Source organism: Haliotis asinina, chromosome 2, assembly GCF_037392515.1.
Source record: "Haliotis asinina isolate JCU_RB_2024 chromosome 2, JCU_Hal_asi_v2, whole genome shotgun sequence".
In the NCBI taxonomy this organism is placed as follows: Eukaryota; Metazoa; Mollusca; class Gastropoda; order Lepetellida; family Haliotidae; genus Haliotis; species Haliotis asinina.
Genome location: NC_090281.1, coordinates 59,726,210 through 59,744,654, shown reverse-complemented (window position 1 = coordinate 59,744,654; position 18,445 = coordinate 59,726,210). Strand labels below are relative to the sequence as shown.

Genomic DNA, 18,445 nt, shown 5'->3' with positions numbered 1-18,445 from the left:
TGTCTGCATGTTGTGTGTTCAAGGATTCCCAGCATGCATGCTTGTTGCTGCAGGAGCTGCTATGTCAACATACAGGGCATAGAAGGGCATAGCAAGGGCATGGCAACCTCTGACATAAACAGGACAATTTGGGGGATCCAAGGTTCACAACATAAAAATTGTCTTCTCAAAGTTGAAGCTTGCAGAAATGAATAAACAGTCATATTTCACTCTTACATAATCCTGAGACCTGTATAAGATTCTACCTGAATGTTGGGAAGGATTCAACCCTACCTCTCTCTCCCATCCGACACCCCTCTCACTCCCATCAGAGACCCTGGTGACCTTAACCACCTGACCCTATCCCCATATCTCCCACTTGAAATGCTGTTCTTATTCCTACTGTCATTTACAATTATAACCTAAAAGGCTACCTGTCTATCACTAATTCTTTTGTTCTGCTGGATACAAAACATGCCATCCCATATACGTCAGTCTAACTTCCTCCTTCAACAATCAGCTCCTGGTTACCTGTGACAACCTGCACTGACCCCGAATCAGCTGATTGACGGCAGTTGAACATTCATGACTGTACAACACCAGGAGATGATGTAAGCTGAATGAAAGTGCCTGTCTACAGTTGAGGACTGTTGTATATTCAGGACTTAATGACACCCCATCTAAGAACCGTATGGAGTCTGTCTTAAATACAGGAGAACTCCTCCAACACTTGAACGTCCTTGGGTAACAATATACAGATCATATACATATGTAGATGTATCTAAGTAAGTTTTTTAGGTTGAAGCACAGTAAATATGGACAAAGTACTGTCACCATGTGTCTCAGTCCACCCAGCAGTGGTTACCTTGTAAGGTTGAGAAACCCTCGATAACTTGGAGTGCCTAGTTGCTGAAAGCGTTGTATGATCGCCAAGGAGTTGAGATTGATAATATGATGTGCTGTTAGATTGACATCCAGTGATCGAGGGGAAAACACACGAGCACCTTGAGCATGTACTGTCTAAGGCCTGAGAACCCTTTACCATCTGAACTCTTCCAACCTTCACCAACTGGGACCTTGGATATAACATACTCAGAACCCTTAACCCTTTAGTATGGAAGACACTGCAACATGAACCCTTGAGCCACCTCTACCATCTGCAACTATATTCAGTACCTCCTCCTGCCGCCACAGACTTGCCATCAACATCCCTTGGCCAGCACACGGATCTATATCATGATGTTGTTAAGACAGTCTGACAAGTAGCAGTTGAACAAAGGCTCTAATTCAGATATACAGAAAAGAACACAGACTGCCATGTCAGTAAATGTACGTACAATTCACTGTATACCATCTTTGTGTGGCTGATAGGGGAAAATAGCACTCACAGCATGTGTATTATACAACTTGTGTAGTTCAATATGACGTTTACTCAATAGCTAGCTGCTCTAACTGGGTCAATAGAGAAAAGGTCAATTCAGTTCTCTTGCAATTTGTAGGTGCTGCAGTAAACATCATTGTGGTCAGTATAACAACCATGTAACTATCCATCAGATACTGAAGGGTTGAAGGCCACTGATGGGTTTAGATTGTAAAGGGCATCCTGGTGTTCAGATTGGAAAAGGCATCTAGGGGTTCAGATTGTACAGGGCATCCATGAGCTCATATTGTAAAGAGTACCCAGGGGTTCAGATCGTAAAGAGCATTCAAGGGTTCAGATTTTACATATAAAGGGCATCAATGGTTTCAGATTGTAAAGGGCACCATAGGTTCAGATTGTAAAGTCCATCCATGGGTTCAGACTGTAAAGGGCATCCAAGGGTTCAGATTGCAAAAGGGCATCAATGGTTTCAGACTGTAAAGGCCATCCATGAGTTCAGATCATAAATGACATGAATGGGTTCAGATAGTAAAGGGCATCCAAGGGTTCAGGTTGTAAAGGGCATCCATGGGTTCAGATTGTAAAGAGCAATCAGAGGTTCAGATTGCAAAGGGCTACCATGGATTAAGACTGTAAAGGACATCCATGGGTTCAGAGTGTACAGGACACGCATGGGTTCAGATTGTAAAGGCCATCCATGGGTGGAGATTGTAAAGGCCATCCATGAGTTCAGATTATAAAGGGCATCCATGGGCTCAGATTGTAAAGGTCACCCTTGAGTTCAGATTGTAAAGGTTAGACAAGGGTTTGTACACTAAAGGGCTTGAATCACTTTTGACTACATGGCATCCAAGGGTTCAGATTGCAAAGGTTATCCAAGGGTTCAGATTGTAAAGGGCACCCATGGATTAGAATTGTAAAGGGCACCCAAGTCCCCTGCTATGCTTTATTGTTATACACATATACTTTATGATGTAATTCCTGTCAACTACTTACACCCAAGTGAATCCCATCAGCAAAGATGTGAGGCACATCGATCTGGTCGGTACCAAGCCTTTCCTGCAGCTCCCTCTGGTGGTCCCGACTCATGTAGAGGTCCCGTTCCTCATAGCGCATCATGTGTGTCTGCAGGATGTTCCGCACCACCTTGCACTTCTCCCATGTGTCGCGCACCACGCACATACTGGTGGTATAGATCACAATCTTCCCCTTCTCATGCTGACGGTAGTTCCTCTGAAACCACTACCTTCCATTACACATCATGGCCGAATATTCATGTGCATATAAACGAAAAACAGGACAAGCTAATTGAGTCATGATGTCCTCAGCTTATGGACAAGTCACTATAGATTCTATCTTGGAGAGGCTAGCTGTAATTCTTTTTCAGTTGTTAAACAGAATGCTGGAATAAAATTGACCTGAGATTTAAACCTTCCAAAATTTAAGTTACAGGAACTGGATATCTATTTCATGTGTAGTGGAAATATGGGTATCTCTGTCTGGGGAAAAACTTCATTCCGTCTCTAAAACATATTATAGGATTTCGTCTTAATACAGAATGATTGGTTAATTCTGGGGACATGAGTAACAGCTTATTATTACCATGTTAGAATGTTTCAATACCTTACTCGATAACTTACTTTGCTGTTTAGTCACCTAACTATCATTTAAAACTACATTTTATGGTTTTACAAGTCTGGCTCATTATCTGAATAATTCATGTCCACATTCATGTTTTATTTATAATTTTCTTGTATTACAGATTTTTCAGATTTAGTATTATGTAACAGAAAGATGTGTTTGTTGGGATATTCCATATTCCAGCCATGTTTCTCGTGCTGGAAATACACTTGATCTAAGCACATATATTGAAACACAAATGGTTAGTGCAATTCTCACAATAATCATTCAACTAAACTCTGAGGCTAAATATACAATGATGTTTGTGGAACACACAAGAAGCCCTTACTACATATGATATGCGGTTATCACAATGTATTTTGGACCTTAAATTTAAACAGATTGAACATTACATGACTCTTTTCAGTCAGGTAACATTTTTATAACTTTTGATATTTTTTTTATAATTTTCTATGTCAAATCAAACATTCAAGGGTAAACATTATTTTGCCATACTGTTTACTTTCAAAGCGTCATCTTTATTTGTAACTAACTGACAAACATTTAAACAGCTGTATCATCCATCGGTTCAAGATATCCATAGACACTTTGAGGAATTCATTGCCTTGAATGATAAAATGGTGAAATGAAACCTAAAAGCCTGCATGAAGCCTGTGAACAAATCATCAATTTGATGTGAAATAATTTATCTGGACTAAAGACAGGCTTATATGCTGACATTACGCTATAACTGATGGTGGAGAGAGATCCATTAGGGTACATTAGTAGACTAAGAGGATGATCCATTCTCTGATGCTACTGACTGATGCCATGCAATAGCAATATTAAGTATGACTAGCCACCAGATGTGGAGTGCTGTGCTGGCTGTCATGTATATATCTGTATCTAATATCTGCCAGTGCTGTAGATATGGCACCATGGTTACAGGAGACTGTTGTCATCCAAATTGTTGTATTTATTACATATCTATACTGTATATATTACAACTGCCTTATAATTTTAAACATTGACAGTGTTTGCAGCTAATTGTTTCATATCCATGTTCAAATTATGATATTTTGCAGATATGATGACATGGAATATCAAAATATTTTAAAAAATGCATATTCCCACCCTGGAGCAAAGAACCCTGCAGTACTCATATTTAAGGTAGGAGGTTCATATGGTGTATAAAAATGAATGTCATAAATTCAATTTTAAATCATTTTATGAATCAAATTTGATCGTGTGTCACTGTGTGATAAGCAAGACGTCATGAAGTATAAAATGTCAACAGATGTCAGAGCCAGGTGACCTTGAAACACTCCATGCAGGTATAATTACATCAAATCACACTAACAAACATTAAGGTGTATTATCAGGTAAATCAACACCAGGTAAGTAGGGTGCTCAACAAGTTACAAAGAGACAGAATTCCTGACGGAGACCTGATACAGTGAATGTATTCCCTCCATGTTTTGTCCCTGTACTCAGTTGTTGGTGAACAATACTTCGAGAAATGCAGAATTTGTACAATTCATTTGACTAAAGAAAGTGTTTCAAGACAAATGAAAGTTTCTTGTTTCACTTTTGAGCCATTTTTAGCAAGGAAATGTAAACTCCTGTCAGGTTCAATTTGTATTCTTTACATCACTGAAATCAAATAAACTGGACACACTTTGAAACAGAAATTCCGGGTGGGGCAGGGTAATATGAACTGGGTGGAGTGGAGTGGGTCAGGGAAGGTGAAATCGACATGTATGTCTTTAACTTTTATCAAACCTAAAAAGATCTCTTCAAACAGGAATTGTGTCTATTTGCTAAAGAAGAAAAGAATATTATACATTCATGTTACCAATGTGAGCGTACATAGCAATATTGAAATAAGAAATATAATAATCATCAACACAGAAAATATAACACTGCATGTTGCTGCGAGAAGTCTGTCCACAGCTCTGGAGTGTTTCTACTATATCTCCATCTCTAAGCTATGTCAACTCATGTCTGGGCGCTACTCAAGCTGTCTTCATCTCTAAGCTATGACCAAGTTGCCATCATCAGACAAGCTGTAAGCCTATTCTAACTCTAAACTAACCTAGAGGCCATTCAAAGCTTGTCGTAATCTGTAATGCTCCTGGTTGCATCCAACTGCAGACCCTCCTCGTGGTCTCTCTTGTTAACAACACACTATGAACTGCAACACCAGGTCAAGACTCAACACCTGGTGTCCACCATACTGCTGGCTCATTATTTGTAAATATTTAGATATGAAACTGCCACAGTAGCAGAGATGAAGTTTCATCAGTATTTAGACATTTGTATACTGGTTGTGATGACTCAGCCAGAGCTAGAGCTCAACTTGAGAACACCATGTGGTTTTGTTGTCCCTATGCTAGCACTTTCAGGTGTGTTATCAACAAGAGAGGCCTCATTGTAAGCATGTAATGGAGGATTTCTAACCAGGATTAATCATTTATAACTCCAAGGCAGGGTTAAGTAACTAGTGAAGCATAGATGCTGCCGTACAATGTTCTTGCTGTATAGTTATGCTGTGATGTAGTTGTATGTATGGAATGTGCTGTTGTACATGCTGTTGTTGTACATGCTGTTGTTGTACATGTTGTTATACATGCTGTTGTTACACATGCTGCTGTACGTTATGTTGTTGCACATGCTGTTGTCCATGTCGTGATGTTGTTGTATATGTTGTAGTACATGCTGCTATAATGTTGTATATGTTGTACTGATGTTGTTATAATGTTGCTGTACATGTACATGTTGTTGTACACACTGTTATGTTGTGTATGCTGTTCTTATAATTTTATTGTACATTGTTGTTATAATTATAATGTTGTACAGTGTTATAATGTTGTACATGCTGTTGTTATGTTGTACACTGTTGTCATGTTGTACAAACTGTTGTTATAATGTTGTACACACTGTTATGTTGCACACACTGTTATGTTGTACACACTGTTATGTTGTACACACTGTTATGTTGTACACACTGTTATAATGCTGTACACCCTGTTGTTACAATGTTGTTGTACACATTGTCATAATATTATTGTAACACTTATCAAGTTGCTGTTACATTACTGCTGTACATCATAGTTGATGTCATAATATTTCTGTAAAAAAACACTGCTCGTACTCTCATCACCTGGGTATTTCTAGGTCAAGTCAATGTATAACATTACCAGAGATGTTGAAATATATATGCAAATCATCAATAATTCATTCATTTCGTGGGCTGTATTAGTCATAGTATGTTTTCTATGTAAGTGATTCCGATCTTCGTCACTTCCCAATCCATCGTGAGGAGGGATGCTATATATAGTTTACATGAATGACTTGACATCAATTATTGAACAGAATTTGATTACTACCGAGTGCACGGACAATCACCGACAGAATGCACACCCCGACACTACAGTCATAACAACAGCTAACCAGTCACACTCTGGTGGTACATGATACATTACAAAATGTCTGACTGTCACCTAGCTTTGTATATAGTTTTCGTGATTAATTGAGCTGTTTGTGAAAACATAGATATGTCTAAATTGTCCAATCAAGGTTTAAATGTTGACTACCCCAAGGCTTGGTGAAATGTGGCCTTCATTTTACATAAAAAAAATTAAAATTTGAGTTCCTGGAGGTGATGCATCACTTTCTTCAGTACTCATTAAACTTGTGGTTATTTGCTTGTCTCCCTTTAACATCTGTGTTGGTGACATACTGGGTTGTGTGGTCAGACACCCTCACTTGTTTGAAACACTTCATTCTAGCTCAGTTGACTAGATTGATGCTCATGATGTCAATCACCGGATTGCCTGATTACGACTTTATCATTTAAAGGGTGCCGTCATATCGTTGGAAGATTGCTAAGCAGAGTGTTAAACTGCAGACGAAACAAACAGTTAGCAATTTTCCATATATTTCAGAAAGACCTACAAGAACTGTAACAACAAATTATGTCTCATTGATTGTCTTGGACAACACATGATGTCTCATGAGTTGTGTTAGACAACACCTGATGTCTCATGGATTATGTTTGACACGATCTGATGCCTCATGGATTGTTACACAAAACCCGATGTCTCATGAGTTGTGTTAGACAACACCTGATGTCTCATGGATTGTGTTTGACAAAGCCTGATGTCTCATGAATTGTGTTTGATAACACCTGATATCTCATGGTTTGTGTCAGATAACACCTGATGTCTCATGGATTGTGTTACACAAAGCCCGATGCTTCATGGATTGTGTTACACAACACCTGACGTCTCATGGATTATGTTTAACAACAACTAATGTCTCATGGGTCGTGTTTCACAACATCTGATGTCTCATATTTGACAATGTCTCACATGCAGTGTTACAACAAGTTAAACTGACAGACATGCGAGGTGTGACGAGTTGGAAACGGTGTTGAGTGCTGTGTGATATAGACGTGTGTGGGTTGTATACAGAGTATATCTACTTCCTGTCCATGCTCCTGCACTGCATGCTGGGACTTACCTCCTCATCATCTGTCTAGCGGAGAAAACAAGGGGAAAATAAATTACAACAGTTTGGTAACACACATGATGATACTGTTAAGTCTTCAGTGAGTGTATGACCTTCATATTCTGTTGCTTGTAAAAGAAGAAATATTTTGTCTAATCCCTGAAATCATGTCAAGATAAATATCTGCAATCAACATTTTGTTAGTGGGATACAAATGAATTATAGATGATGGATTGGCTAAAGCTCACTGGGTTGGCAGTCTGCCACAGATGAATAAGATATGAACTCTTGCTTTTCACAACATGTAACCAGGGTCAAGAGGTCACATCTACAACATTGCAGCTGAAATGCAAGTGCTTAACATGAACAGAATATTAACAACGTTAATACATGGCTGCATACACAACCATACATGCTCATGAATAATTATAACATGTCTCACAGTCCTCATCTTGGGAACAGGACGAGAGGTGATTCACTGAGCTGTTGAAGAAGGAGAAGTTAATGAACTGAGGCTGTGTTCTGCTGAATGTTCATCAAAACTGTTTAACAGGTATAATTATACTAACAATGATGAAAACATTTCTGAATATTGGTAATTCAAATACGATTCCAAGTTCTATTAACTTCAACACACACATCTCAGTTACATAGAATAATCACACCATTGAGAGAATGTTTTCTCTTCAAATAAATGACCACTTTCCAAATTCAAAAAGATTATTTGTTAAATCTAAGCAATGACATGCTTTGCTTTGTTAGGCTAGAGAATGTGCAATGAGTTTAATTTTCCATTATTTTATGGAAAATTATATGGAAAACTATGAGCACGGACAGTAGCTGGACACACCTGTAATAATAATAATAATAAGGGTATTTATAGAGCGCTAGTTCCACATCACTGAGGGACTTGTACTCCAGGATGCTGTCTGCCAAGTTGAACAGCTCGGCTAATTATGATCGCATAGTAGTGACGAGATGTAAATGAGTTTAACACTGACCCAAATTGGTTTGTATGTCTATGTGTCCTTCATACAAACACAACAAACATGCCTCGTTTATTCATCAAATGTTTCTTCAGGATAAGCCACCTCCCTATAGACAAACGTTCATCCTCCCAGGAGGGTCTGAAACAAAAGCTACTCTCTCCTGCCTCTATCCCCCAGCTCCAAAGAGCTTGGGAGGCTAAACAAGAACATTACACAGTGATCTAAAACTTCTCAGGCTCCAACAAAGGCTGTTAAACACTGTGTGGCAAGTTTGATGCATCAGCTAAAAATATTCCATCTCAAACACAACTCCCTCAAACACCGCTCCAAGGGTAGACAACCTGATCAGTCAACTTCAAATAACTGTCATTGACATTTTATAAATAATACGTTTATTGATATGTTTATTGATAAACATTACGTCAGTGATGGGACGAGGTACTTGGTGATGGCAGCGTGACATTACCTAAGAGTCAGTCATTGTGAGCCCCAGTGCTGGAACTTATGATACTTACTGCAATAAAGAGTTCAATGAGGCTGAGATTTAAAATGTCCTTTTGGTGTTTTGAGGCTAGTTTTTTGCTTCTATTTTTTATGATGGCATTAAATGTGAGGCTGGTGGATTTGAGGTGTTGTTGAATGAGCTGGGTTGGCTACATCTATGGTAGATGAACTTGACACCATGCTGTTATAATGTGCCCCCCAACAATTCTTATTTCCTGACTTGCCACTTCAGTTCTCCTGCTCACCTGTCCATGTTACTTATTCCTGTGACCCTCATCTGTCCCCCCCCCCCCCGACACTGCTGTCCTTAGTGCTGTCTTTTACCCATTTCACTTGCATGCATCCCTCACCTGAGTCCCATACATCGTTCCCCTCCTGTGACCCTTATCTGTTCCCCAACACACCACTGTCCCTACTACTGTCCTTTACTTATTTCACTTACAGTCTGCTTCGCCCGAGTCCCACACATCGTTCCCCTTCTGTGACCCTTATCTGTTTCCCATGCAAGACTGTCCCTACTGACCCTTGAAGGTCCTGGGTAGAACAGGCCTTCAGCAACCCATGCTTGCCATAAAAGGCGACTATGCTTGTCGTCAGAGATGACTAACGGGATTGGATGGGTAGGCTTACTGACTTGGTTGACATGTCATCACTTCCAATTGCGCAGATCGATGCTCATGCTGTTGATCACTGTATTGTCTGGTCCAGACTCGATTATTTACAGACCGCCACCATATAGTTGGAATATTGCTGAGTGCAATGTAAAACTAAATTAATCACTCATCGACTGTTCCTACTACTGCCCTTTACCTATTTCACTTACAGCCCCCCCTGCTCACCTGTGAATCCTGTATGTTCCCCTTACACAAGTCCTGTGGGTGCAGGGCAATTCCCCATACAGACATTTCCACGTCCACCCCCTCAGTCAATTCCGGACAGAGACAATTTCCCACACAGACATTCCCCCCACCCCTATCACCAAGTCAGTTCAATTCCCACATAAATATTCACACACCTTCCCATCCCCAAGTCAATTCCCCTCATATACACATGTGTCTGATACTGACAAATAAACTGGTCATACTGATTATTCTCGAGGAATGTAAAAGAATGAATAATTATAATTATAACAAATAAAGTCAGTATTGCCTTTGGTCTTATTTATACGTTTTAATGTGTGAGGAATTGTCCAAGGAGGGATTTGTACGAGTGAGGAATTGTCTGTGTTGGGAATTGTCTGGACAGTAAGTCCTGTATACTAATTGTATTCCTATAACGATTCCCCTTTCACTGTATTCCATACCTGTTCTCCTGACATATTCCTCCAACCTGTACCCCTCACCTCCCTTTCCCCTTTGTTGAGTAACTGTATCTGCATACATAACACTTCCTGGATTATCCTGCAGTACTGTAGATACTCCAAAATACATACATATATACTTACAACCCTGATGGATTCCAAACACACATCAAATTATGAAAATTTACAATTTGTAATCAACAGTTGGTTTGCAAGTAAAGGAATGTTTCTTCTCTTTTCAAGAACAAGAAAAATAAACACTCAGATCCACTGAAAAGAGATATTGACTGAACATTATTGCAGTGTTGATTTATTATCAATATGAGCTCAAGAAGAGGAAGTACAGTGCTCAGAAGAGTCCTTGACTAATCACTGTGCAAACGTTGCAACATGCTTGGCCTGACTGAGTGCAAGGACTGTGTTCCTACACCTGATACTGACATTACCACACACTGGTTACATGATGTCATAATTAGGTGGTTAGATAATATTCTTGACAAAGACGAATGGCACTATATTGTGTGGATGGACACAAACTCAGATGATGCGGTGACTGACACAATGGTTAGCTGACTGAATGCTCACATGATGCAATGATTTGATGACACAATAATTAGCTTGAACAATGCTCAAATGATAGAATGGTTAGATTACACAATACTCTGATGACACAATAATTAGACTACACAATGATCAGATCACACAATGATTAGATGACACAATGATTAGACTACACAATGCTCAGATGACACAATAATAAGATTACTCAATGTTCTGATGACATAATAATTAGAATACACAATGATTAGACTACACAATGCTCAGATGACACAATAATGAAATTACACAATGTTCTGATGACACAATATTTAGATTACACAATGCTCAGGTGACATAATTATGACACTACACAATGCTCAGATTACACAATGATTAGATGCCACAATGCTCAGATTACACATTATGCTCAGGTGACACAATGTTCAGATGACACAATAATTAGATTACACAATGCTCTGAAGACACAATGATTACATTACACACAATGCTCAGATGCCCATAGTGGAACCAGATAACACTATATTTGTAATGTACAACACCTGGCGACTGCAGACAGGTGGTAAGCAAGGCGTAGCACATGAATGGCCCCTCCTCTTTCAGTACATACAACCACCTACAAGCTCACTGTCTTTGAATGAACAAGTAAACATCAAAGGCATTCAAATTCACAATAATATACAGCGACCAACTTTCCCCTGGGTCTGAAGTTTTACTTCCAAACATAATGACAACCAATATTTTCAATTATATCTCAAGCAGCCTAACCTCTGTAACTGTCGTCATTCCCTCATCAACCCCAGTTCACACATGTACAGGTTCTAGGACATTTCCCACCTGGACATTTCCCACCTGGACAACTGCCACCCGGACAAATGCCACCCGGACAATTCCCACCCAGACAACATTTATTTATTTATTTTGAGTGAGTGAGTGAGTTTAGGTTTACACCGCACTCAGCATTATTCCAGCCATATGGTGGCGGTCTGTAAATAATCGAGTCTGGACCAGACAATCCAGTGATCAACAACATGAGCATCGGTCTGCGCAGTTGGGAACCGATGACATGTGTCAACCAAGTCAGCGAGCCTGACCACCCGATCCCGTTAGTCGCCTCTTACGACTAGCATAGTCGCCTTTTATGGCAAGCATGGGTTGCTGAAGGCCTATTCTACCTCGGGACCTTCACGGGTCTTATTTATTTTGACATATGTACCATATAACAATATTCCGTATAACACACGCAGCAATGCCTTAATGGCTGGATGTTTCAGCAGATAAGAAGTGTGATTCGGTTTAATGATTAACACAAGGGACACATGGTGTGTATATAAAGTAGTTTTGGAAAACATATTATGTAAAGATTACATGAACACTGTTCAAACAGCTGCAGGAAGTTTGGAGATTTTTAATACTTTAAGATGGCTACATAATGATTTTTTCAGAGCTCTCAGTGTCTGTCATTGATTATGAAAGCAGGTATTTACATGCCGTAGCCAAACAGCCCTGTCTTCCTCAACATCTCCAGCCAAACATTTAAAAAATAAGTTATCTAAATATAGGTGGGACATCTGAACTTAACAACTGCCTTTAAATCCATTCTTTGACATGCAAACGGATATTAAGTCAGAGTGAGATATGTCATAAAGCAGACTATTTACATGGGTATTTTTCCGTCAGACAGGTGTTTTATGTAATCTAGATGCCGTTCTGAAATGATCTTGTAGTTAAATCTTGAGTCACTTTTGAGGTTCATGAGGGCGAGGCACATACCAGTTCATTGCAGTAAGTGGGGGTATGTTTGTATAACGATTCCCTTACTCCTGTGTAAACTTTAATATCACTGTGTATAAGTGTTGGTAAGTCAGGCAGTACATGTGATCCAACAAACAACCCTCACCCTGTCAATAGTTGGATGACTCGGGGCTCTGCGGTGATGATCATTCTCCAGTAATGGGATAATATCAGTGTTAGGGGACATCTTGTCTTGTATGTTTTACAGAGTTGAGGCATTAGGAAGTGTGTGTGTGTGTGTGTGTGTGCGTGCGTGCGTGCGTGCGTGCGTGCGTGCGTGTGTGCGTGCGTGAGTGTGTGTGTGTGTAAGTGTGTGTGTGTGTGCATGCACGTGTGCGTGAGTGTTGGAGGGATGGGGTAATGAGGGTATGTGTGTCGGGGGTGGGGGGCTACTGTTGGTTCATACATAAGAAATAGCATGACTAAGAAATGGTAACATTAAAATTTCAAACCATAAAATATCATGTTATGCTAAAATGTGTCCATAATTTACATACATTTGATAAATGATTAATGACATGCAAGGTTGCTTGCTTTCCCGTCATGCTGTATATTATCTAATATTTGTTGTATTCAAGCATCAGTGTAATGGAGAGGTATTCAAAAAAGCCATTATGGTTTGCTTACCAATCACTTTTCAAGTTGTACTGAATAAACTATGTTTACACTACCCAGGAGTTGGTCCTTATGCCCTTCTTAGTGACATTCTTTGTTATATACCATAACATTATAGCGCTTGACATTATTTACATCTTAAATCTACATCTTACTCTAGGCTTCCTGGCCCCAAAATACTTCTGTTACATTCTGTTATTCTGGTGATCCTTAAAAATGACTCGCTTTAAAGCCCTTAAAAAACTGACAGTAGTTTCATGATTGTAATGTGAAGGTCACTTGGGGAATTTTCTTGACAATAAATCACTGTGGCACTCCTCCATCTGTGTAAGATAGGGGCCTATAATTATTACAACAGACAGAGGAATATGTCGATGAAAATGATTACAAGAAGACGAGACAATCACTAATCATATTTAACACAGTATAGATCTTGAGGAAAATAATAGAATCACGATATTCTCTGAGATAGTAACTCAGGGTGTTGTCATTTCTGATAAAGAATTACATTGGCTGTCAGACACTTGAGGTTCAATATAACACTGACGTGCCTCGTATACCCTCCGATACCTCCTTTAGGGACTGAAACAGCCAACTTGAATATGTTGTCGATATATTTGTGGGTACAGTTTCACTGCTTCTACCCACTATACTCAAGTATTACAAATAGTAGATAAACAACTCTCCTGAAGCATGTTTATATATTTACATTAGATTAATATATGCAGCATGTAAACATTCCAGCATATTCCTTACCCCTCTACAGCCTACAGGTTTCTTTTTCTTTTTTTCTGTTTTCTTGCAACTGTAAGTGCAAGTAGGTTGTCATTATTAATCATCTTTTCATGACAGAACGCTCATGGTTAAAGTTTCCCAGAATGTAAGTCAGGTAGGTATATTACTGCTGCTGTAAATCAAAAGAAAACGTCCATGTACAATCTACTTTATTTTTTAGAATATTAGTGAGGACAAACACATGTTTTATCTATCATCTTTCACACCAAGTAGGCTGTTGACTGCAGTTGATTTACGTGGCTCACTAAACATGCCATATACAAGCTGTACATTTACTGCAGGAATATAGGTGTGAGTGACATTTGTAGACAACATAACAATTACAAGTCAGACCAAAAACATATTACACTATAAATATCTTTATATTATACAGTCTAAATTTGTAATCTCTGATTGCAATCTCCATTTCTATCAGTTTGTGGCCTCTGACCTGCCCTATTTACAGACTATCTAGAGGTACTTCAAGGCTGACTTCGAGGGATCATATTAGATTGTCAGACTGGTACTTTGTTCCATTCTGTTCCAAGACTGGGGTAGCCTAGTGGTTAGATGACTTGAAACTCATGTTCGATTCTCCAGATTGGTAATACATGTAAAGCACATTACTGGTGTCCCCACTATGATATAGCTGAATATGTGATAAATGTGGCATAAAAGCATAGCCACTCATTTAGGACTATCAGCTTCTTGAAGTACATTCGTATCATATGAATAATGAAGTCTATAGGCTATTAATGATGTAGGATCACAGCTGGATATGATGTGATATGATGAGTGGGTATAGGCAATACAATGTTTTAAACCCTGTAAGTTAGTGGCGAGGTTACAGCGCTCACTGTCTGAAAATGAGGGTTTGATTCTACATATCATTTGGCTGAAGCCAAGTCAATGTTGAACACATTGTGATGGCTAATGCTGACTGGAATAGGGTGTCTCTCTGCCAAGGTCATATCCTCAATGTCATCAATATTTTATAGATATTGTTCACTGGTGTGCAGAAAAAAGTGCTATTCTGAAAAAGCATGGATGCTTTGACACTTACTACTCATCATTTGGAAAACATTGTTTTAAAGATCAAAGATAAATGTTTTTGTATTCACAACATGTAAGTACTTCATGTTTCTAAATGTCATTAAACAGATCAAAAAACTATCTAAATATTTGATAGGTCCTTTCACCATCCTAATCACCATTTGTATGTGAGTACTTCATGTTTTTATAAGTGTCTTTAAAATGATAAACGATCAATTTATCTATTTAATAACCCATATGTGTGAATTATCAATGCTTTTCTAAAACTTTTGTCATCAAAGTTGATGAATAAATAGTTTTTTACTACAATACTAACCTTCTTACTGAGGACTTTTTTTCCTGCAATTTAGTCAACTACCTACTGTTATATAAAACAAAGATGCTTCAGATGCTTGTGGTCTTGAACAAGCCTTAAGGTATAAGGTGGTAGTGAATATATGAAAGTGAGTGGTCAATGGCCTCTTGTGGTGTGGGTTAGAACCTGGACCAAGGAAACCAGTGCCTGCTGTGCCATCAATGTTCCAGGAAACAGTTTAATGATACTGAACATGCTATTTTCAGCACAACAAAAGAGTGACATATGCTTCAACAGAAAGTGAGACTACAAGATTCACACTGACAAAAATAGGGGCTTCTGTAATTACAACATCAATAATATATTTCTCATACATATTTTCCAGTCAAGAGGATAAAATCTCTCCTTGATGTTTCATGGATGAATATTTAATTTGATAAGAGGTATGACAGATAGTGTCCAGTGACAAAGACCAAAGATTGATATTTTCTCGTTAGCATGTTTGTGCATGGGCTGTTAATGGGGATTGTCAAGAAGAGCAACAGGTATTGATTGGCTGTCCAGGTGAGACAGCAGCACCAGGTAGGCCTGGCTGCACTCAGGTGCTCAGGATCAATGCTTGCACACCTTGCAGCCTCATTAAGTACACAGGTGACAGGTGCAGCCAGGTGTAGTCACCATGCCTAGACAACTCTCAGAAACCAGGTACTGGAGAGTGTGGATTACACAGTTGAAGATAATTACAGGTAGATTACAGGTAGCTTCATGGTTTACATATCAACATGTATTACATGAAATTACTCATCCTACCTGTTACAACAGACACCATATGACACTTGCCTCCATTGTTCACATCAACAGGGGGTTGTGCCAGGCATGTATTGCCCCATCAGTTCACAACCACCACCCAAATAAATACAAATATAAACAGCTATATATAAAAAACACTTTTGTTGTATTTACTTTCATTAATTCTGGAGTAGACATGTCAGAAAAGAGACTGGCTAGTCTGAACTCATTGTGGATAAGTCGTGGCTTAGACAGGAACAAGTGGCAGTGTTTACTGGGTCACTCCCACTTGTGGTGTAAACATGTTTATACATATCAACATATGTTACACATTTTGTAAGGTATGTCCTGTGTGTCACAATATCTTATTACATCGGTGGTATATATGTGTATATATGCTGATATCAGTCACAATGACCCAGGCAGCCCACACTGACCCTTGGAGCAGAGGACCTACTACTAACCAGTCACATGGAGGTAGTGGACGTACAGCTGGGTGGTCTAACCATAGGCACTGCAGTGACACAGTGACGTATCTATGCACCACAAACATCAATGTACAAACTTTGTCCAGTAACATATTCATGGAATCATGGACAAGTATGTAGAGTAATCTAAATCGTACACTTGCATAGGACATGTACTTACACATGCATGTGTGTAGAAAGACCTCAACCTATACAAGAGCATAAACAAAATTGAACTTGGGACATGTGGTACAGACATCAACTTAAATTGTACGCGTGCGTAGAAAGACGTGAACATACACACGTGTGCCGAAAGACTTGAACTTAAAGAGCGTAGAAAGACTTGAACTTACACACGTGCGTAGAAAGACAACTACTTATACACGTGCGTAGTAATACATAAACTTATACCAGAGACCATATAATAGATAATATGATATGGCCTCTGCTTATACATACAAGTGCGTAGAAAGACATAGACTTTTACATGTGCGTAGAAAAGCATGACCGTATACACGTGCGCTGAAAGACTTATACACGTGCGTGGACAGACATAAGCGTATACGCGTAGAGAGACATGGACTTACACACTTGCGAAGAAAATAGCCAACTTATAGCATGTAAGTGTTGCCGAAGCACTGGCAAACAGTAGCGCAAATGGGGTTGCGCAGAGTGCTAAAGCTTCTACACAAACTACTGACAGTTTTGTTTAATCTGAGAGCACAACCGAGTGAGGAAATGGGAGTGTACCTTTGGCCGTGGCGATATTTTATTTTGACATGAAAAATATATTTCGAACCGACGCGAGGAAAGTACGTTGCCAACCTTTGCTCCCTTCGCTCGGATGTAAGAAGCCTGGTCATTTTCTCTATGCTGCGCAACACATTTGCGCTACAGTTTACCTGTGCTCGCTCGAAGGTACAAAAAGGGGAAGGGTCGACGTGAAGAATAGTAAAGGTACAACGTAAAACACTTAATTGATCAGGGTCGCGTTTTACAAAACGAGTGTAGTCGTTACGATAGTCGGAAGTATGTTAGCGCCACGATCGCACGACAGGGGCACATACCGATAAAGCAAAATTGTCAGTAGTTTGTGCCATTGTATAAGCTTAGACACAAACACGCTCTCTAGAAAATTCCAAGAGTATCCTGCCTAATAGACGCAGTCCCGATGGATCCAGAAGGCAGCTGATTTTACCCAGCATGGCAAACGCCATGTCTGTTTCAGAAAGGTCTTATTCATGACTTTTTCTGTGACAAACTTCTTCAGCTCAAAAGATGACGAAGACATGACACTTTTACACTTCCCAACCTACTGGCACGTCATAACCTAGAAGGAATGTCGTATATTTTAAACATTGCTCCAGATATTCGAGTTTTTAAATTCTCATTAAATAGTGTGAACTGACTTTCTGTGCGAGCATGTCGGAAACTGTCGTGTGACATTGAGAACATCCCTGCTGGAATCTTTCAGCTCTCGAAGCACCCGCCGTCATACATTCCGGGCGACTAGCGGTTGAGGTACGTGAGAATGCCCTCGATGTCTTCAGGTCGTGTACAAACACTGAGTGTGAGGATAAAGTAAGTTAAATTCAACTACGATTTAAACATGTCCATTGCTATCGACATATGTTTTCAGCGAGACAACGCCCTAAGCATGTGTGCAATCACTCGTCGTCGTTGTCGTCGTTGCAACACAAGGTTATCAAAACAGTTGTCAGATTGCAGAGAGCGGGCTGCTAGGTTGTTGTCTATAGCGATAAACACTGAGACGTCCGTTCTGCATACATTTGATTCAAACAAACCATCTACATA

At 39.4% G+C, this 18,445-nt stretch overlaps 1 protein-coding gene across 1 annotated transcript in view; it reads right to left on the bottom strand.

Annotated features, from left to right (window-relative positions):
- LOC137274036 (glutaredoxin domain-containing cysteine-rich protein CG31559-like) overlaps positions 1–18,445 on the bottom strand; it is a 38,638-nt gene that overhangs the window by 5,016 nt on the left and 15,177 nt on the right. Inside the window, exon 2 of the mRNA XM_067806993.1 lies at positions 2,357–2,593. Coding sequence (XP_067663094.1) covers positions 2,357–2,593 — 237 coding nt within the window. The remainder of the gene's footprint in view (positions 1–2,356; positions 2,594–18,445) is intronic.